At 33.1% G+C, this 22,971-nt stretch overlaps 2 protein-coding genes across 2 annotated transcripts; both read left to right on the top strand.

Annotated features, from left to right (window-relative positions):
* Positions 1–4,623: 4,623 nt before the first annotated feature.
* On the top strand, positions 4,624–11,852 carry LOC143244625 (uncharacterized). The gene is made up of 4 exons (XM_076489645.1): positions 4,624–4,744; positions 5,257–5,361; positions 6,981–7,961; positions 11,458–11,852. The coding sequence occupies exons 2-4, from the start codon at positions 5,280–5,282 to the stop codon at positions 11,766–11,768; spliced, it is 1,374 nt and encodes a 457-aa protein (XP_076345760.1). The 5' UTR covers positions 4,624–4,744; positions 5,257–5,279; the 3' UTR covers positions 11,769–11,852.
* A 1,232-nt stretch (positions 11,853–13,084) lies between these two features.
* LOC143245565 (uncharacterized) lies at positions 13,085–22,209 on the top strand. Its single transcript, XM_076491925.1, has 3 exons — positions 13,085–13,157; positions 21,566–21,850; positions 21,914–22,209. Exons 1-3 carry the CDS (start codon positions 13,085–13,087, stop codon positions 22,186–22,188), a joined length of 633 nt encoding a protein of 210 aa, XP_076348040.1. The 3' UTR covers positions 22,189–22,209.
* Positions 22,210–22,971: the final 762 nt, after the last annotated feature.

Below are 22,971 nucleotides of genomic sequence, written 5' to 3'. Positions count from 1 at the left end.
TTATGTTTATGCTTGAATACACTGAAGTACATATTTGTGTCTCCATTGTATATTTTGTTTTACTTTATGTATTCTTCCTCTGAAAACCCGTGGTTTCATACAGTTCACCATAATGTAATACTTTTTTTCTCCTGCTGTTCTCAATCTGAAAATGTGTACTTTACGGACATTGGTTCAACCTGATATTTTTGCAGCTTCCTTTAAAGTATGAATAAAATCTTCGACATCCTCGTCGATCCTACTGTGAAACAGCGGTATAGTGCTCGCTAAGTGTGTAGCACCATGTGGACCTACTTATGTGGGCTGATCTGCTACAACTTCAAAACTTATTTCAATTTTTCTTTTAACAGTAGGACATGCACCACCCTTTTCTGTAATAATATGTAGTCATATTCGTTTTCTTACAAATCTTCTGCTCACACTGCTTACAATACTACTTCAATTAAATTACTTTTTTATTTGTTTTCCTTAATATAACAAACCTGTTATTAGTTACTCCAAAACTCCTAAAAGACTGTGCCATTGCGATAGGAAGAAATGAAGGTTAGCCATTGGACTACGAGTTTACCACAAGTTCCAATAGATTTATATTAAATCCAGAAATACAGTCGCGAGTGGAGTACCCAAATCATTAACTTGTTGAAGGTTATGGTTAGACTAAAGGATTAACTCAAAGACTGAAGTTTAAAAGTACACCTAATTTTTAATGTAACTTCATAACATACAACTATTCACATTAAATACTTATCTAACTCATTAAGTAGTTCACCTAGAAGTTTTATTAAATTATTTATTATCTTTAACAAATTATCGATTAAAACACTGTGTGAAGTATATTCAGAGATGCTTCAAGTTACAGGTTCCTTTTAAAATTAGACATTTCACTTTTGTTCTTTAACAACATTAACCGATCAAAAAAAATGTCAGTTTATACTTATATCAAGGTTGAAAACAGTGTTCTGGTCTCGTTGGATTGGAGATAGCTTTGACATTTTGGAAAACTGGAAAACTTCAAGATCAACTCTCTCATCAACTCTCTATATGCTGGAGGAACTTTTTTTCTTGGTCCTGGAGAGTAATTGATATTTTGCTCCATACATGAATTTTTAAATGATATTTCCTCAGTATCCTTAAGATTTTTAAGTAGTGTGCATAGCTACCTGTAAATAGTTCTGACACTTCATTGGTTTATTTCTTCAACTCATCAAACTTTCCCAATCAGAATCAGTAAATCTTCAGCTTACTCCCTTGTACTGCTATATCCTTCTGCAATTATCAACCCCACTTCAATCTTTCAACTCCCACCCCTAATGTAAATGCTTTCTGTAGCTTTTTCTCTGCTGCAGGGACAAGGTTATGTTTGAACCAACCTTGTGACTGGCTTTCACTAGATTTTATTTAAACACATCCATAAGAAACTTTTGTTTCTCAATGCCAGTAAAATAGCTTCTTACCTAATTCTTGACTTTATTTCATAATGTAAGTAATCCCTCTAATGCCATTTCTCCTTACATGTATGAAACACCCAGGGATTTCTATTAAATAGAGTCTTCTTAATTTTTACTCAGTCACTGAAGCTTTTTTATAAAATGCTTAATATTCCCAATTGCTTCATCATTATGAATCTTTATTCCTGTAATTGGTATTATGCATCTACAGAATGGATTCGTAATATTATTGTATACATTATTTACGGCTTAGGTGTAATGTAAAACGTTTTAATATTATTAATGTTTTTATAATGTAAAGAGAATCCTTTTTGCTACAAGTTAAATTATAATGAATTGTAATCGTGAATGTCTGTAGTCTATTGGCATGTTATATGTCCATTTTCCTGCACCATGATTACAATTTATCACTATTTTATTATTATTCATAATCTGGTTTAAGATATACATTCCATATTTTAAGAGTTATATTTAGTCTATCTTAAATTTATTTTATTTAATCCACCTACTTTTATTTCATTTTAATTTCTTTTCATTAGTACATAACATTTAGGCAGCATTCAAGTATACATCTTTTTTCTCAAGTGTCCATACAATATGTATTTTTCTTCTTTTCTGTTTTATGTTTTACACTCTCTGTATGTGTTTATTTCATGTGTCTTGTGACTTGAATTTCAAAGGGTTTTTATTGTTGCTCGTATATAAAATATAAATGATGAGTGGATTCGAGAGTCTGATGTAAATAAATGATTCATTGTCCTGTACTCTTGTTTTTCTTTTGCTATCTTAAACTACACATTATTGTATTTGTTTGCTGTTGAAGGACATATTCGTTATACATTGCGTATTTAGAGTATTTTAATGTTCCATGAAGATCTGTTCCAACATACTTAAAGACGCTTCTAGATTTTTAATTTGTACGTACAGTTTCTTTTCATTTTTCGCAAGTGTTTTTGTGTTCTTTCGTACAGTAATTACTTAGTTGGTCTTCAAAGTCATTTGTCTTGGTTATTTTTGTTTACGTAACTCATAGAGTGTAGAAACACGTTGTGAATCCCATGCTATTCTGTTTAATTGGTGTCTGGTCTAATGAAGATTATAATTCTGAAGTAATGTAAATGTATTTTATTGTAATTTTGGTACTGATTTGTGGCTGTAATGTTTAGTTTGGTGTTTTCATGGAATTTCTTTCTGCTTGCAAGAAGTCAAGACTTACCAGTAAAATATCATCTAAAGTTCAACACTTCTTCTTGTTCTGATAACATATGTGAATTTAAACTTCATTATAGACGTTCAATTTAAGAAATTAAAACAATCTTTATACAGACTTAATTACATTTCTTTTTACTTCTGTTTAAAGTCTTTTTTTATTGGAATCGCTAGTCTTGCCACCATCAAGATAACATTCCATTTTCATCTGTACTTAGATAAATACCGTATATTTTGTTTGTTTTCACACTGAATCTTTCCTCTTTCCTTAATTTGCAATAAATCACTAAACTTCGTACATAGTAAGTCCTCAGACTTCCGATGTTGCGGTGATCAAGTGACTAAGTTTGTTTTAGTCAGATTCTTGAAATGTCACTATATCAGTCCTTAAACTCCTTCATGTATGAATTTCTTAGAAGACAGTAATATTTCTTGATGACGAGATACATTTTAAGATATGGATACTTGTGGATTTTGATATGTAAGTTTGTTAGTTACCATATGGTGTAGCTTTAATCGTTAAGTTTCTTATTCTTTTAATTTTTCACTACCATATGGTATAACGTGGATCGTTAAGATTTATTGTGTTAGTTTGTTAGTTCCAAAACCGTTCAATGTTTGATGTTCAGGTTTTTGTTTCATTTTATTAATTGCCCCTAAATTCGATGTACTTAGTGTACTTCTTGTCTAGATAAAAGTTAGAAAACACTGGAAATGTATTTGCACTATAATAATATTTATGACCTATTGTCAGAGACATCTGTGAAATATTAATAATCGTTTTTGTTAACTGCTGCCATTTTTTTGTGTTTTCTGAAAGCTGCTGTTAACAAATCTTCAGTTAATGGTGTTCGTATACAAAAATAAAATAAGAAAATTAGCCAGGACATTAGTAGTTGAAATTTATTCTATTCAAGAACCACAAGATTGTAAAGAAAATAGTTGAATGAAATGTCAAAGTAAATAAGTTCGTTTGACAGTTTTCATGAAAATATTTAAATTTATTTTTTAGTCAAATTGACTTTAAGTTTCCGAATTTATGCTAAAAATGTGTGTGTGTGTGTGTTTTTCTTATACCAAAGCTACATTGAGCTATCTACTGAGTCCACCGAGGGGAATCGAGCCCTTGATTTTAGCGTTGTAAATCCGTAGACTTACCACTCTACCAGCGGGGGATTTGATGTCAAGAAGTGGTTGCAACGCTAAAATTAAAATCAAAGTATGGAGTTTATAAATTTAATAAGTGATATTTCACCAGGTCGTGTAACTTAATAGTTAGATTTTGAAGTTTGACAGAAATTTTATTGTAAAACAATATTGCTTAACTGAAGGTTTTCACAATTTAACTGATTATTTTAACTTTAACGAAAATGATTTTTCATTTAATACCCATTACTGTTTCTTTCAGCTCAGTAACTATGTACCTAAGACATATATATAAAAGTAACTTTTTATACTCCAAGTGCTCTAGTTGAAATAGCATAGATTTCTGAAGGTTTATATCTCAAGAAAGCGACTTTCTATATCTGTGGTGGGCAAATACACTTATCCAATTGTGCAGCTTTGGGCTTAAAAGCAAACACATTGTTAAATACTTAATTTCACCATGGTCGCGGGTTCGCGCCAGCGTCGCGCTAAACATGCTCGCCCTCCCAGCCGTGGGGACGTATAATGTGACGGTCAATCCCACTATTCGTTGGTAAAAGAGTAGCCCAAGAGTTGGCGGTGGGTGGTGATGACTAGCTGCCTTTCCTCTAGTCTTACACTGCTAAATTAGGGACGGCTAGCACAGATAGCCCTCGAGTAGCTTTGTGCGAAATTCCAAAACCAAACCAAACCTTCACCATGAACGTGGTCACTTTTAATAGTTCGTTCATTTATAGGTAATGTGAAAATGGTCGTATTAGTCTGTATCAGTTACCAACAGAGAGTGGGAATTCTTTATCGCTTTACTTTGGTAACCAACTGTGAATTCTCTCATAGGAACTAGATACATCTTGGGAATATTGACAGTGAATTAATACATTTTCCCTTTGTTCTGACTAGTCTAAAATTACTTCAAGAGAGAAACTAGCCATTATTTAACGGTACGTTTTTTATTTTCTTCCAATTCATACTGAGCTATAATCTGAATACAAAAATAATATTTTTCTCAAGTTTTTCTTTTTAACTTTTATAATGTTTGTAATTAATCGTTCCGTTATGGTATGATATTGATATAGTATCTGTTTCTGTCCTTGTATAACATCTTACATGAATACGTACATTATTTAACTCTTGTGAAATAACGTTGTAAAAGCGGTTTCTATGACTATATTTTACGGTTCTTACGGTTTTATTTTAACTTCACGCATTCTATTTGACGTTTGTTTACGTTTATATAAAGGTTTTCTTATTATTTCGTGCTCGCAATATTCCGTAAAATTATTCATTCTTTTAATGCCATTTTTTCACTCATCAAGACAAATATTTCACATTTTTTGGGTGTATTACGTAAAACTAACTTACAAGTATCAACTTTATTAACTACAGTATTTCAAATACATGAATAACCTATATATTAGATTACTTTTGATCAACAACTTCTTTTTTCATTCAGTTTGTGTCAAAAGTCCACAAGCCATGTCCATAAAACTGACTTGCTTTTGTTTCGTTGTCAATGTGGTGGTTTTACTAAAAGCCTATCCGCATGGTTCTAACACAGGTAGGATCTCAGTTTGGTCACTTTTGTTTACTTGTCAGTGCAGTTGTCTTACTGAAAGATTATCCAGGTGATTTTAACACAGTTAGGATCTCACAGCGGTTGTTTTACTTTTTAGAAATCAAATATACTTAACTAAATTAATGATAATTAAAATATTAAAGAATAATCACCCGATTAAATATTCACACCAAAGTAGTATGCTGTTAGTTACTCGGTCAGTGAACGCTAAAATAACACCGCGTAAGAAAGGTTTAACATTGTAATTCTGGTGTTGTCACGTCAGCAAAATGTACGCGTGCCATTAATCACGAGAAGAATTATATGATGATTACAATATAACATGACATATGAGGTCAAAATGTAAGGAATAAAACTATCTGTTACTCTTAACTTTGGTTTTATTTATTCTTAAAACAGAATATATTCGTAGACCTTGTAAAAGTACATCTAGTTTTCTATGTTCATCAGAATATTGAAAAGTTTAATAACTTTGATATCAGATGTCAGTTATTTCATAATGTTAGAAAAACATGGAGGTTTAAGATGTTTTAATATAAAATTAAAATTCCCTAAAACACTTTGGAACGGTCGAATTTTCGAAAGTGATCAAGTGACCAGGATTTTATCATTTTAAATGTCAGTTATTGCTGCGATTGTTTCCTAGATACCTCTTTTCAAAGCAATATTCCACAAGTAAACCAATCTGTATCGCTCAGCATATTGTTGCTCGATGAAGGCTCCTATAAGTTGTTGATTTGTTGTTGTTTTGAATTAAGCACAAAGCTACTCGATGAGCTATCTATGCTCTTCCCACCACTGTTATCGAAACCCAGTTTTTAGCGTTGTAAGTCCACAGACATTCCGCTGAGCCACTGGGGGCGCTCCGGTAACAAGCCCGAAAACTGGTGAATAAATTAATTATAACGTAGAGAAAAGTTCGTGTTTAATTCTACGTCTTTATTTGCCTACGTTATGAGTCTCGAATATTTTAAGTTGGTTAAAGATGGTGAAAATTACAGGTTTTCTGTGTAACATCTCGTATTGCTATTATATGTTAGTTTCTGTGTAGATTGACTGACAGAGAGTTGTAAATTATTTTATCTCTCCGATGATAAGATTTAGTACTTCTATTAAACCTTTCGATGCCACAAAAAATATAAAGAGAAATATAAAGTTTTTTATTAGAATGTACTTTTATGGATACTTCTTAGGAAATCGATGCCGTATTAACGAAGATAAAGCATGCTTAAAGTGAATTTAACATAAAGTATTTTTCAATTTTGATAATATTCACGTTTCGGCAAGGGAAATAAATTCATAACTAATTTGTTTGTAACTGTGGTTTTATGTTTCCGTAATTTTTTTATTAGTACATATCTATTTGAATTATTTTTTTGTTAATATTATATGCTTTAATTAAATTATTCAAAAATTATCATTTTATTACTTTCGTGGAGTACGTTTCTACAACTATATTATATATTTATGTAACATTAATTTCATGAATTAAAAACCTGAAGATAAAAGTGGTATTTGTTTTTTTAATTTAGCAGTTAATTTTATACAGAGTTAGGTCAGATGTATATATATATATATATAATACTCAATATTTTAAACAGAGAAACTGAAGTCCGACGAACCTAGCAATCTGTGGGATATTTTGAAAAGCGATGATATTCTTGAGAAAATTTCACTGGACGACTACCTAAGGAATATATTGGAGAATTTTCGGGAGGATATGAGAATTGGCATTGATAGTCTAAAAATCCCAATATTAGACCCTTTCAGCCTCCCAGAGGCTGTAATTGACGTCAACGAAGACGTTGCAAAAGTCAAAACAGTTTTTAAAAACTTAGTTATCAAAGGAATGTCTTACTTCTATCTGGAGCAACTGGCCACCAGTCTTAAGTACTTAAGCATTAGCTTCTCAATAACACTTGAAGATTTATTTGCTTCTGGGTATTACGAGTTAGACGGCTTAATTATTAGTTTCATTCCACTTCGGGGAAATGGGTCGTGCATCATGCAAGTCAAGAACGTTACTCTCTCGGCTACTGCGTCCCTGGACACCACTGAAGATGGGAAGCTACAAATGGCTAACGATTTTGATGTCTTCATCTATTTTGATTCTGTTTACCTGGACTTTGAGAACTTACTGGGAGGAGGCAAGTGGACAGAGGTTATAAAAAACGTTGTGAACAAGATGGCTAACTCACTCTTTGATAAATTTCTTCCCCTGATAAAGGGGGAACTAAACAATGCCTTGAGAGGAGTCATTAATCGGGAGCTTTTGAAACTTCCCATCAAAGCCATTATACCTGGCAGTACAGCCAATGAGTACGTTGATCAAATTTTGGATAATGTTAAGGAACAAATCAAGCATTATGAAATGGACCCCATGCCCCTACCTGAATACTACTCGAACTTTTCGAAAACAGTTCTGTTTGTCACTGTATATGGAGAGGCAAAGCTTTTCGATGGTTTGTTGAGTGGGATTTCCTCCATACATAGGACCGGAGACTGTGAATTGGATGCAAGTAATGACACTCTAATTGTGTCTGCTAATCTTGGGCTGAGAAACTTGAAGATTTCATACACTGGTAAGCACAAACAAATCTGAAATATAGAGAGAGTATTGTGTGTTTGTTTGTTATAGCAAAACCATATTGGGCTATTGGCTGTTCCAGTGAGAGAAATCGAACCCCTGATTTTAGCATTGTAAATCAGAAAACTTACCACTGTCCCACCGGGTGACCCGAAATATAGAAAGAGGAAGAAAGATTTGTTTCACTCATGTTATTAAGCTCTTAAAATTTGTATAGAATAGTTTTATAGTAACGGAGACTTTCTAACATTTTTCAATAAATATCAGTGGGTGTGATATAATAGTTAGCGTGCCAAACTTCTGATTATCAGGTCAAAGATTCGAGCCGCAGTGCGTTGTAGTTGTGAATTCTTAATTCTGAGCGCAAAAAGAAAAAAAGTAACGAAACGCAACCTTATGATACACCAGATGATTTTGTTTATTTATTAATGTTGAATATCCGGTTGGTCAGTTTCATCAGGAAAACGGCTTAAATGCATTGCATGAAGCAGTGACGGAGTCTTGAGTTTAGTAATTAGTATTTTGTTATTGAGACAATTCATAATCACGATTTAATGCAGAATTAATTTTTTCAATAAGCAATGACTTCGTAATTTTCCGAGATATGATCACTCACTTATTGTTTGACTATGGATGTGGACATAATGTTCCACTGAGACATTGTCGACTGTTTAAAGAAATATTCAAGATCTATATAACGACACAAGGATTAGTGCCTGGACCTTTTTCACCACTTATAGTAGTGGTTATAGACTACTGTTTTGCACAGCACAACTAATACTGAAAGAGACTTTTTACAAACACACTGAAGTCAATATTAATCCCTCCTCCTTCGCTCTTAGGCCTTTTCCAAAGTTTAACAACTCTGCAGGGAGTACGACTTCCGATAATTTATTTCAGCAAAATAAAAGTTTTTGTTCATTTGTTTCTTTTTAATTTTGAGTAAAAGTACTTGAGGGCTATCTACATTAGCTAGTTCAACTACTCATCGCCAACTCTTTGGCTACTCTTTACCAACGATAATGTAATTGGTCTTCACACTATAAAAAAGTCTGAACCATTGCACGAATTTACCTCTTTAATAACAAGTTACAAAGAAAATGTTTTGTTGACTTGGATGTGTGGCTGAATGATTTACGTAACCGGGTGATTTTTGTTCCTTGGTCAACATTTATAAACATTTAACCAATGTTTTGTATAATAACAAACAGAATGTAAAACAAAATATTTCATTTCTAGGCTTCTGTCATCAATACTTAGTAAGTAATGTAGATAATTTTACTACAAATATTATTCATTATGTGCGTGTATATATTAGCATCTACCACCCAAAGTTCGCTGGTTCGAGTACCATAATTTTTTGCATGGTAACTGAAAACTATCTGAAGGTATACCTGGGCTATTATGTTTTAAGATTTTGGAAAAAGAAGAGGAATAAGACACTAGAAAATATAGTACATTCCACTTTTTTATATACTTCTGGTTTGAATTTAAAGACACAAGTACTTTGTCAGTTAAATGAATCAGTTATTGCCTTCCACAAAGCAGAGTATGCAATTAGCATCTAATGATGTCATTAGAAATTTAATAACAAAGGAAAGAAGGAAGGGAAACATTATCTAACGTTGTCCTTTATACGGTTTTTGCTTCCTTAATGGGTACCTTTAGCTAGTAAACACAAACAATTCCCAGCTGGGACAGCGGTAAGTCTACGGATTTACAAAACTTAAATCAGGGGTTCAATTCCTCTTGGTGGATGCAGCAGATAGCCCGATGTGACTTTGCTATAAGAAAGCACACATGTTGAATATATTTTTGTAACGAATGAACATGTTTGATTTTTAAGGGCCCAGGTGGTTAAGGTACTTGACTCGTAATCCGAGGGTCGAGGGTTCGAATCTCCGTCACATCAAACATGCTCGCCCTTTCAGTTGTGGAAGCGTTATGATGTGACGGTCAATCCCACTATTTATTGGTAGAACAGTAGCCCAAGAGCTCGCGGTGGGTGATGATGACTAGCTGCCTTCTCTCTAATCTTGCACTGCTAAATTAGAGACGGCTAGAGCAGATAGCTCTCGTGTAGCTTTGCGCGAAATTCAGAACAAACCAACCAAACTATTAATTTGTAATTTGACTTTATTAACTAATTTGCATGAAGAAAATTAATATATTGCCTGTCCTGTTTACATGTTGGTGTAGGATGATATTGTGGTAATTTCTAAATCTCGAAGTAAGTGTTCAATACCACAAACTATTCCCCAGATTTTATAAGATGTCGGTTAGTTATAAAAGTGGTAGTCAATCTCTCAGTTAGGCCCGGCATGGCCAAGCGTGTTAAAGCGTGCGACTCGTAATCTGAGGGTCGCGGGTTCGCATCCCCGTCGCGCCAAACATGCTCGCCCTTTCAGCCGTGGGGGCGTTATAACGTTACGGTCAATCCCACTATACGTTGGTAAAAGAGTAGCCCAAGAGTTGGCAGTGGGTGATGACGACTAGCTGCTTTCCCTCTAGTGTTACACTGCTAAATTAGGGACGGCTAGCACAGATAGCCCTCGAGTAGCTTTGTGCGAAATTCAAAAACAAAGAAACAAACAATCTCTAAGCACAAACGATAGTATGGTGCTGATGGCAGATCCCTTTTCTTTGGTCAGTAGTCAAAAATTAGGAACGGTGGCAATTAGCTTTGACGTAAGTAAAACATTCAAATTATTTGCATACATAAAAGTTTTCAACCTTTAATATTTTCAGTGTTGTTTGAGATTTTCAATTCTCGATATTGTTGTCATGAGAAATATATTAGATATTACATTTTTACATTGCTTCTACCTTTTTTATTTCATTTAAACCAGTTCTTCTGTTATATAAATCAATTCTAGTTTAGGTTATGCTGGCATAAAACAATACTGTGTATCTTAATTCAAATATACGCAATAGGCTATCAGCATCTTCTTTACTAAGGAGAATCGATTGTAAGATTTCAGCTTTGTTAGTTCGTAAAATTACCATAACCCTCAAGGAGACTAACCTGATAATATTTCGCCAAATGTGTCTATAACACTGAAGTATGAGTGAGTAATAATATAATCTTTGGTTTAAATGAGTGTATGAATCTTAACTTTTAAGGCATATATTTATCTTTGCTTTTAAAGAGTACTTAATATAAAGTGAAGTATTATAACCTTAGTGTTGAATAAACGTATTTTATCTAAGTTTGAAATTCACATCAATTTTGGTTTTGTTGGTGTTTATTAGTATTTTAAATATGTATGTTAATTCAGATTTAGAAATCATATATTACCCTTAGATTCTTTATGGTGAATGAAAGTGAAAAAAAAACCCATTAAAATACGTTTTATACCCTACTTTGAACTTGTATTTTAATTTTTGTTTAAATTTATTCTTATGTTGAAATTAAAATTATACGTTAGTATATTATCATTACATTGTACTTAGTACTAATTAATAAGGGATTTTATGATATTTATTAACAGGGCATGCCAAGTTTATGAGTTTAGGTCCGACTATTCAAGGAACTGGGAGTGTTGAGCGACTGGATTTTTATTTCAAAGTAAAACAATCCAACGAAAAGTCTGCAAATCCAGAGTTAGGTGCGTTGGACGTGACCAATATGAGTACGATCTGGTTTGATCTTTCTGGTCTCGGACCATTGACTTGGATCCTTCAATACCTCATGACAGGAATAATAAAGCTAATCAACGGATTTTTGGTCGGAAAAATGATGTCTTACCTAAGAGAATATATTGTCGAACAGCTTGCTGGAATTTCATTCCCAATTGGATAATTACAGACAAGTGACACATTTTTCATTTCCAAATTACACTGTACCACTTATTATGGTGAAAATAAACGCAGTTTAAAAACTCACCTTTTGATAATATATATATTGATATATGGATATTTTTAATCATCAAGCTATTCTACTGGTGGTTTATAATAGATGAATCAATTTGTTTAATTATTATTATAATTAACAATTTGTGTTATATAGATATAAATAGCTTAATTGAATCATTATGTTTTATTACATATACACATTTCTTTAATACTGCTTACCTTGCAATCTTATTTTGATTAAATTTAACGCAGGTGAATAAAACTTATAAAACATGCTATGTTTATTAATTTGTAACTAGCTTCACATTTAATGAAACATATTTTACTTATTTTTTTAATCTATTCGTCAAATTATTTTTAAGTTGACACTGATATCCTGAAACATTGAAATTTTAGCATGTTACTATTTCATAGTTAGAAATATATTTGTTCATTTATAGTAGAATGTTCCAACGTTTTCGTTCAAGCGCTTTGCTATAAGTCTTTATTTCAAATAAAACGCGCCTAGCTTCAATTTGCAGTAACTAACACTTTGGAAGAATAAATAGCACGGGAGTGATTCATTTTACATCTTGTGCGTTCACTGAAATAATCAAAATTGTTCTCAGGTTTTTATAAGCAGGAAGATAATATTACTTTTTAGGCAAAGCAGGAATGATTTTCAAAACAGGAAATTGAGATTACTGGACACGCTGTAAGGCGATATTTCTGTCTACCAAGCATTGGAGTAAGACAGAATTCCTTCCTCTCTTGCCTGATGCAAATGTCTCTCTTACTTGTCCGACAAACAACAAACAAAAACATATAACTTATTCAGTAGCATATAATTTTGTACTTAAATCAGTAACTTGCATTAAAAACTGCATGCATCTTCTTTGGAGTTTAGTTCTCTGACTTCAATTTGATTTATTATTTGTAAAACACCCAGTTTAAAATATTTTGCCATTGGCAAGATTTATAACTTATGTTCAAAGAACACTATTTTGACTTCCACAGAGTGAATTATGCAGAATATTTTGGAGCCAATGCTATAAATTTGTTTTCGCGAATTTTTAGATTACATTAAATACGGTTCTTTCTTTTCAAATTTCTCTTCTTTTATATAACGTTTCCTTTCGTAATCATGAAAAATTAATTTGTGATCTAAAAATTCATGTAACATATGTTTGAAAGGAATAAAAAAAAACTGAAGTGAGAACATGATCCAGCCTGAGCAATGTGCACTGATGGTTATTGTTTTCCGTAGCTCGTAGGAAGTTTTGAATGTACGCAACAAATGATACATCTCAGAAAGAGCTGAACCACCAGAAGATGGAGTTGCTAGCATCTCAAACTGGTAAGATTGATGTAAATGGTGATACATAACCATATGCACTACTGTATCTGTTTATTTTGTTGCCAATACAAATTCTGATACTATATTTGATTATTTCATCACTCAGACCTTCAGAACACTTAAGAGAAGTGAAGCTTAGCGATTTCAGAAAGGTCATAGTCAAACTTGATCAGTTTTGATATGGTGGAAAACAAATTATCCTAAGGGAATAATTTCAGTACTTGTTCTTATGGAGCTTACTAGGACTTTGACATTTATAGAAGTGATTTGTAACGACTCCATGAGAAGAAATAATTATTTCACTAATCGCAGATCATGGGAGATTTAACAAGTTCATTGTTAGGTTCCTGAGAGAACCCCATAATACCAAATAAATCACAGGGACTAAACATTTCTAAAGGCTATTGCTGCATGTACACCTCTTGAAATAATTATATCAAACCAAACTGTAGAGCACAAAAACAAGCTAAAACGATTTTTATAGTGGCAAATATTGTTCTAAACAATGATCCATGAAAGATGTACGAGACGAAAGATTGACCAACATCTCCACTGTCGCATGCAAACTGTGTATTGAAATGTAGACGCCACAACAGTACCATCACTATTGCTGGATCAAATTATTTATTGACGTGTGATTCAGACCTAAATGTACAAGTAGTGTTCCAGAAACAACAGACTACATGTGTAAGTGCAGAACAGAAGGTTGTACCACCACTGAAAGTACACTGTGTACTCTGTGATGTGGTGCAAGGATAGAGCTAATGCACAAAGCAATGAGTTTTCGTTCAGAAATAAAGTAGTTTCAGTTTCTTGGTGAGAGTTGGTTTATAACTATGTGCAGATGTTTATTCAAAATCAAGCTTGGATGGTTATCGTCATATTGAGTGAAACGAGGGATAGAATCTAACATTCAAGCTTGCTTAATAAAAACTTTTCTAATAATATGAACGTAAAATGTTCACTGATTCTTAGTAAATTGCATACAGAGTTTTCAGTACGCGTAATGCACAAGATAGACATTTATAAAGCACAATTACCACTCACCATCAAAATAGATATAAGTAACTCGTGATAGATAAAGCAAATATTCTGTACTGGATGCACTAGTAGATTCTTATTAGTTTAATACCGTAGCTTAGCATCTAGCTATTAAAAATCACACTGAACAATGACAACCCAAAACTATATTTTAAACACTCAAGACAGTTGACAAATTGTATGAAGCCCATGCTATGCCATTCTTTTCTGGTACTTTCGATAAGTTGATGGAGTTTACATGATAGCTGTAATGGAATAGATGACTTATTTATATGGGTATCATTCTGGTTTTAAGTGATACATGTTGGTTTCTTTAAATTTCCATTTTGAGCTGTGATTATGTATTATTTTACTGTGTATTTTAAATTACTGATATTTTAAATCAAAAGTCTGACAAAATGCATTTATTTGTCACATAGACTTAAAATGTTCTTGAGAAACTTGAGAAAAATGTGAAAATAAATGTTATATTTTTAGCTTCACAAGTAAACTCTAAGTTTTGGGAGTTTGTTGTACACTATGTTCTCTCCCTACTTATTACCTCCATCACCTGTGTGTGTCAATAAAATTTCTCTGAAACGTTCAGCGGCCAGATAGATTTGGACAAAAGTTGGAATACATTTGGACTATGACCAATCAAAGAAGTGATTAGTTTTCAGAGGGTCAAAATCACAGTAAGATTACAAAACAATTTCCAACTGTTAACATGGGGACCAATTTTTCACACTATTTTCGCACTGTAACTCAGTCACAATTGAAAGAATTTTTATGAAACTTGGTGGTCCTATGTATCAAGTCATCCCTTAAGTAATGTCTAATTTTAGGTTCAAAAAACGAGAAAGGATTTCAAACGTTTTTAATGTTATTTAATCAATAATGTATGTTCCATTATTATTAATTACTTCCTGCCAACGATTCACAAGCTCCTGAATGCCACTTCTATGATATTCTTGGGGTTTGGAGGGAAAAAAAATGTAGAGAAGGTAGTTTTGACATCTTCATGTGTTCGAAACTCTTTTCCATCAAGATAGTTCTGCAAACTTCGGAATAGATGATAATCAGATGGGGCAAGGTCTGGAAAATAAGGAAGATGTGGAAGCTTTTTCCAGTCTAGCTCTTCAATCTTTGCAGATGTAATCCTTGCTGTATGGGGCCGTGCATTATCTTGATATAACACAACACTTTCCGATTGATCAAAGCAGGCCTCTTTTCTTTCAGTGCAACATTCAAGCGCTCTAACTGTTGACAATGGAAGTCTGATGTAATCGTTACATTGAGTGGCAGGAACTCAAAGTGTATCGCACCAACAATATACCACCAAACGCTTAACAAGACTTTTTTAGGGTGGACGTCCATTTTGGGCTAGACTTTAACCAGTTTGCCTGCACTGAGCCATTGTCTGCAGTGCTTAACATTTTTATAATATATCCGTTTTTCATCTCCAGTGACTAACCTGTCCAAAATAGGCGAGTTACGCTCACGAGAGTGCAGAGAAGTGCAAATGTCAACACTTGCTCTAAGGTTGACTTCTGCCAAATCAGGGAGGATCCATTTTCTAAATTTTGACACCTTTTCAAGATGTTGCAGATGACGATGAACTGTTGAATGGGTTGAATTAAGCTTCTTTCCTAGTTCTTTAACTGTTACAGCACAATCTTCATCAAGTGCAGCCAGCAGCAAGTCATTATTAAATTCAACAGGATGACCTGAACGTGGCGCATCACTTAAGCTGTAGTCACCTGATCTGAGCTTCTGAAACCACCTTCGACATTTTCTTACATTGAGAGACTCTGCACCACAAACGTCTTGAATGTTTCGAGTAGTTTCTGCTGCAGTATTGCTTTTTTTAAACTCATAAAGCATTATATGCCTAATGTGCTCCTCAGATACATCCATCTTCATAAGGGTTTATTTGATTAATGATCTGAAAAAATGGAGTTGGGTTAGTTTCTTTTATTTGTATGAACATTTCTATACAGTCCTACTATATACTTTAGTCATTAAAGCCTTCTACAAAGACAGAAATGATGATGCACTTTCTGTATTAAATTTTCGGACATTACTTATGAGATGACCTGACAGAAAGTTAATCCCCATTGTCTTGCCAAAAGTGGTCCGTTGTCCATTGATAATGACGGATACGCTGATTTTTCGTATTTCTTGAAAGCCACATAGATACGATAAATGCTGTGTAAATAGTTCGGGTTATACTTTGTACGTATGTGATGATTAGCTGTCTCAGGGAGGGGGAGGGAAGAGATGAGAAATGATATCAGCAAAGACAATGACATCATGTTTCCACAAAGCATCACTAGAAGCCGCCATAACAGGCAACCTTTAGGTCAGAGAGGATTACGCCATAGCTCCATAAAGTGTCAAAAGAGTGTCTAGTTCTAATGCAAATATTTAAAAATCCTTTATTTATTCTGAGTCTGAACAGTTTTTATATAATACGTGGCCCAGAAGACTGTGAAGTTGAACAGTTTTTGTATAACACGTGGTCCAGAAGTTGACTTTCTGCTAGAACATTTGTTCCTTTATTGTTTTCTTTTATTTTTGTTCGAGAGATAATATCTACTCCAACTACAGAGATGTTGCTGTAATGCTAAAAGTTATGTAGGGATGCCAACAATGATAGTATCTTTGACTTGTGAAGCAGAAAATACTTTTTGGTTACGGCTTCTTATAAGTTAACTTAAAACGAGCAGTCACATGGTTAAAGCCGATTATTAAAACTATGTTTAACGTTCCTGTCATGTAGTGAACTCTTAGACTAAAGCATTACTATATAGGATCGTAAGTGAATTAGTTGGCGGGAAGATATCTTTGTGAAGGAAAATCTGTTGGTCAAATTATAACTCCAGTAGTAGGCAAGAATCCAATGTCAATAAAGCAAATACACACAGTGTTTGCCCATTATTTAACAGAAAGAAAAGATTATTTTCATTTTGTATAACACATCATACCCAATTTTATTATTGCGTTTTTAAACGCAGTTAGTTTAGTTAAATTCCTACTTTAAAATTTATCCTGCTTATACTCCTATTATAAATTTAAGCTACAAGAACCACATGAATTATGAATACATGTCACACTCTTATTGGTGGAGGGTTGATGCATGCTAATACCCATGAGAGAAGCACTGGAATCTGTAAATTTCGATGGAAAACTTGTGGCACACGTTAACTTGCTTTTTCATATAAAAGGCAGTCCTGAAATATAATAGCTATTTGTGCGAGAAGAAGTAAGTACTTCAGAACGGCTGGTATGGGAATTAATACTTTTACTAATAAAGCAGAGAACAACATTCTTCTCTGAGATATATTTTTATTTCAAATGGATTTCTCGGCATCAAGAAGTAAGTACTTCTCTGAAATACATTTTCATTGTAGGAACATTATAACGTTTAGAAAAGTGCATGTTGTGTACAGTATTGTTGTCACTTATGACTGAAATGTGAACAAATGTTTTATAGCTTCTAAATATCAATGTGCAGTTGTGTAATTTTAACAATTTTATCTCAAAAATATTTTTCATTTTCAAATATTTATTTAATGTAATAATTGAAAAAGGCTAGTATTTTCATTACTGCAGATGTGTTTTATTTTCACGAATAATTTTTCACCTCTTGAGAACATATATAATATCTATGTTTCGACTTTCAAATGTGGTACCACATAAACTGGTTTGATAAGTTCCCAATGAAACGGCTTTAATATTCCTATAAAGAGAAATATAAGAATTCAAGATTTCGTGAGCATTTTTTGATACAAAAATGCATCCAATATGAGTGTCAAATATTTTTGCAAAAGGCCGTGATCAAAGAGAATAACTACCTAACAGACTAAGTTTATTGCTGTATTCATTCACTCATTTTTGTTGGGCAGTACATTGTCAACTGCTGTATTGAAATTTGTTTAGTTTTTGTCTTTGTGAAAAAGCTTTATGTGTTTTTCTCAGGTTCAACATACCCGTGGAAGCATCTACATGATGTGATTAAAAACTAGGGTTTTGGATGATAAAAAGATTATTATATATAAGATAGAATACTCACTGAGGTAGAATGCAAACCATAAAAATGTGGTACAACTCCATAATACAAGTTTTCTCTTTTATTACAGATGATGAGTCTGGAAAGCTTCAAGTGCAGAAATTTTCACTGGAGAGTGGAGAAATCTTAAGCAACAATTGCAACAACTAATAATATGTATAATGATGAATTATGAAGAATTAGCATGGAGAGATTTCGATATACATACAACTCACTACAAAACTTCTAAAAAGATGTCAGTAACGTTTCTCAGCTCCTAAAATCTCTTAAGACATTCATGTAGAAATTTCAAGGCTAATTTCCTGAATATGCGCAAAAGCAGCGTTTTCCAAAGTGTGGTCCACGACTCGGTACCAATCCATGAAAAAAACAAAACACGCCAGTCTGCAGAAAACTAAAAAAAAAATTAAAGTAAATTAATTTTAACCCTTTCACTACCAACCACCATTTTTAAACTTTCTCTAAGCCTTTGCTGTATATTAAAGAAAAATGCAATTAAACCAGATTAAGCTTTACAGTGTTGATAATCTTGAGATTCTTGTTAAATGCTCTAAGTTTAAACCACGTGTTAGCTAGACACGTCCCTTTGCTGAATCCAAGCCGATATTACCCTGTCTGCAGGTAAGATCAAAGAAGTGATTTTGTCTCGCATAAAAGGACCATTCGTTCATTCAAGCTAACCTGTTCTTCGACACTGAAATTTTGGGAATTTTATTCCAAATATGTTAAACTTGCTTACCCTGTTAATGGAAACTGACAAGCATGTGTGACCTGAGTCTTACGTTTGGTAGTGCCAGATGGCAACAGACAAGCAGAAAAGTTGCTGATGGCCGGTGTTAGAAGCGTCAGTTTGTTTTGAGAAGAGAGAGAATTGTTTGTGACTTAGTTTGTACTAACTAAAAATAAATTAAGTTGTTCATTTTCAAGAAAACTCCTCTTCAATGTGGATAGATGGCTGAAGAAACATACATCACATAAGAACCTCTCAAGTGATGCAAAAATGCAGCCTAGTTCTAGTGAAACTGAAGTTAGTGAAAAAATTAACTTGTAGTTACATCGAGTTGAGAAGAGAAAGTATATTTCTTTTTCTACTTTAAAAGAATAACAAAACCAAGATGAAAAAAGTAATATTCGTTCTTCAAGCCTCTTAGTTTGTTACTGTATCACGAAAGGGATGGCCAACAATATGCCCAGGACTTTCTGTTTAGGAACATAAAAGCACTGGATTTCATAACTAACTACCCTGTTAGAGATAATGGAAAATGTGCATTACTGTGTGACATGCCGGACGTTTGGGATCTCTCTGAATCTGTTGGTTGATGTATCGTGTTTGTGTAGAAAGTTTAATTCATTTTTCTCTTATTCATCCTTCTAATATTTTAGTTGGATTTGTGATTTAGATAGTGTCAAAATATTATGTATCTGAGTTTGTATAATATGAACATTTTAGATAACGTGTTATTGTTAAAAACATTATGTTTCGTTATGTAGCTTGTGTTCTCGATTTTATTGTTTGTGAACAGTTTATTTTGTATTTGTGTTTTTGTGCTTATTTCTTCGACATGAATATCACTTTGCGACATATATTAATGTGTCTTTATTGCAGTGTAACTGGAAATTAATATTTCTTTGTTAAATGTTTTTTTTTGTACTGACTTTTCAATGGATTGTGTTGCATAGAAATGCTTTTGGAGATAAAAGAAGATTGTATTAATTACTTAATCAACTGAGGTTTTGAATTTTAAAATAAATGTTGGCTTGTGGACAAGCCTGAAAAAAAGTGTTGTATATAAACATAGTATGTGATTTCTGCTTTCATATTTTAGTATAAGGATTAAAAAAGATTGTTTATGCATAATATATGTGCAGTTTACACAAACGTTACTGAATACTTTTGTTAAATTATTTACGTTGTAGTTACATATTATTCTCTATCGTTCACCAGATATAGTATCTTTTGTGTTTCTATGAGAAAGACAGGTATGAGATTGTACATAATATATGAAGTTGGATAGCCATTTTCCCCTATTAGCAGGGTTCGAATCCCAGTCGCACCAAACATGCTCGCCCTTTCAGCCGTGGGGGCGTTATAATGTGAGGTCAATCTCACTATTCGTTGGTAAAAGAGTAGCCCAAGAGCAGGCGGTGGGTGGTGATAACTAGCTGTCTTCCCTCTAGTCTTATACTGTTAAATTAGGGACGGCTAGCACAGATAGTCCTCATGTAGCTTTGCGCGAAATTTAAAAACAAACAAACAAACAATCATTCGAATATAAAATATATTAAATAAAATAAGAATAACAAAAACACATAGTTGAAAGAAAATCCTACTGACATTAGCCGGAAAAAATGTCATTATTTTCATTTTTTAAATTTCCCTTCATTAAATCTATCATATGTATACACTTTAGGGCAGCAATAAATTTAAATATACTGACTGATATAAAAAGCATCATAGTAAACCTTATCTATCAACTAAAGACAGAATTGCTCAAAAGTTACTTTGAAATATACATTACTTTATCATTAAACATACATACTTCTGATCACGATATCTTAATTCACTGGTATAAAACACTGTGTATCACATATAATAATTTTATACATACAACTTTCCAAGAATTTGTTTGAATCAGAGCTAAGCCTCATCAGCATTTGCAACCTTCATAAACCAACGTAAACAATAAACAATTAATAAACACTGCAATGGGGGAAGCACAATTACAATGACATGTAAGGTACAAAAAACACCAAACAGATATCAAGAACTGTGCTATAAATACATCAGGTATAGCTTTCCACGTTCAGGAAAACGACCATATAATAGAACTAAAAAACTGACAAATAAGAAAATACTTAACGTAGAAAAACCAATGAATCTATTGCCATCCAAGCACAAAACAGTGAACCAGCAGAAGATATTATTGCAAACAACTGCCAACAACTACTCAATACTGTAGGGACACCATAAATAAAATACATAAAGCATTTGTCGTGTTTTCTATGTAAAAATTAAACCTTTAATTTTACACTGCAGTTTAAAAATTCCATTATTATTTATCTATATAATATCTATAATTTTATTTTAATTATGTTTATTAGATCGAAGCAATTGATATATATTCTATATTAATCATAATTATATATGTTTAATGGTTTTAATACCAGATGTCAGTAATTGTTACGATTCTTCTCTAGATATTTATTTTAAAGCATTGTTCCATACTTTAACGAATTGTTATCGTTCAGTACGTTGTTGTCATAAGCTCACAAATAAAAGTATTTTAACATACAGAAAAGTCCGAGCACTAACAAGCTAGCATCGAAGTCGAGAAAAAGCAAGCCCATATCAAAGCCGAAAAAGAGAAAACACAAGCCCGTATAGAAGCCGAGACAAATATTAAACTAAAAGAAATGGAAATTAGACTCAAAAATAACAACTTTGAACTCAATCAATGTGTTAAAGTAGCATCATTTAATGAAAATGAAGTTGATAAATACTTCAGACATTTTGAGAATGGTGATCAAAGCATGGAATGGTCCATCGAAAAATGGTCTCTATTATTACAACGTGTTTTAACCGGTAAAACACAAGAAACATAAGCTGCTCTCTCTCTAGAAGATTGTATAAATTAAGATAACGTTAAAGCAGCTATTCTCAAAGCACATGAGTTAGTACTGGAGGCTTATCGCCAGAAATTTCGAGGCTATCGCACGCAAAACAGTCAAACTTATATGGAATTCGCCCCCGAAAAAGAGGTTTATTTTGATCAATGGTATAATTCTATGCATATTGGTAACACTTTTTACAAACTTATACAATTATATCTAATTGAGGAATGTAAACACTGTACAAGTGACGACCTGAAAACGTACTTGGATGAAAAGAAAGTTAAAACAATACAGGAAGCAACTATTCTTTCCGATGATTGCACATAAAAACCACTTTTCATAAACAGAAATTTGTGCCATCTCAGAAAAAACCTGAACCTATTCAATGCAATAAAGTTGGTCCCCCTCTGGTACAGCGGTAAGTTTACGGACTTACAACGCTAAAATCAGGGGTTTGATTCCCTTCGGTGGACTCAGCAGATAGCTCCAAGTGGCTTTACTATGTGAAAACACACACACACACACTACTAAAGTTGAGGATTCTTATAAGAAATCCAGCTTATTTAATTCAAAATCTTCAGATAGTCATGATAGAATTTTATCAAAATCATCAATCAAGGCTTGTCTGCCATTTTTGTAAAAAACTGGTCATGTGTGATTATTGGTGTTTGAATAAGATAAAAACAAAAGGAAGCATCATCCAGTGTGTTTGTGTTCACATATGAACATAGTTTGACATGATCACCCAATGTTGTTGATTTGGCCATTGATAAAAATCCTGGTGTAGTTTGGGAGAAATTTAGACCTTTTGTGTATGTTGGTTACGCGTCTTTGACAAATGACACTGCTAATTCCGTACTCATACGTATTCTACATTGTACTGGGGCGACTCAATCGTTGTTGTAAGAAGTAATACTGTCTTCACATTAAGGTTCTGCTACTGGTGGGTCAGTGCTCAGGGTATTGAAGTTGGCTTTGTTAATGTTCCTCTTCATAACATTTATTTAGCATTAGACCTAGCTACTTTGCCATTTAAGGTTGTGTCTTTATTGTTGGGAAATTATTTGACTGGAAGAAAAGTTGTTCCAAACCCTAAATGGTTAGCGAGGC

The sequence above is a fragment of the Tachypleus tridentatus genome, chromosome 2, assembly GCF_004210375.1.
Source record: "Tachypleus tridentatus isolate NWPU-2018 chromosome 2, ASM421037v1, whole genome shotgun sequence".
Taxonomy (NCBI): Eukaryota; Metazoa; Arthropoda; class Merostomata; order Xiphosura; family Limulidae; genus Tachypleus; species Tachypleus tridentatus.
This window is presented reverse-complemented; position numbering and strand designations above follow the sequence as displayed.

Coding starts and splice junctions, on each gene's coding strand:
- LOC143245565 (XM_076491925.1), top strand. CDS start 13,085: ATGTACGCAACAAATGATACATCTCAGAAAGAGCTGAACCACCAGAAG. Junction 13,158..21,565: donor GTTGCTAGCATCTCAAACTG/GTAAGATTGATG, acceptor AGCACTAACAAG/CTAGCATCGAAGTCGAGAAA. Junction 21,851..21,913: donor CGGTAAAACACAAGAAACAT/AAGCTGCTCTCT, acceptor CTATTCTCAAAG/CACATGAGTTAGTACTGGAG.
- LOC143244625 (XM_076489645.1), top strand. CDS start 5,280: ATGTCCATAAAACTGACTTGCTTTTGTTTCGTTGTCAATGTGGTGGTT. Junction 5,362..6,980: donor TCCGCATGGTTCTAACACAG/GTAGGATCTCAG, acceptor TATTTTAAACAG/AGAAACTGAAGTCCGACGAA. Junction 7,962..11,457: donor CTTGAAGATTTCATACACTG/GTAAGCACAAAC, acceptor ATTTATTAACAG/GGCATGCCAAGTTTATGAGT.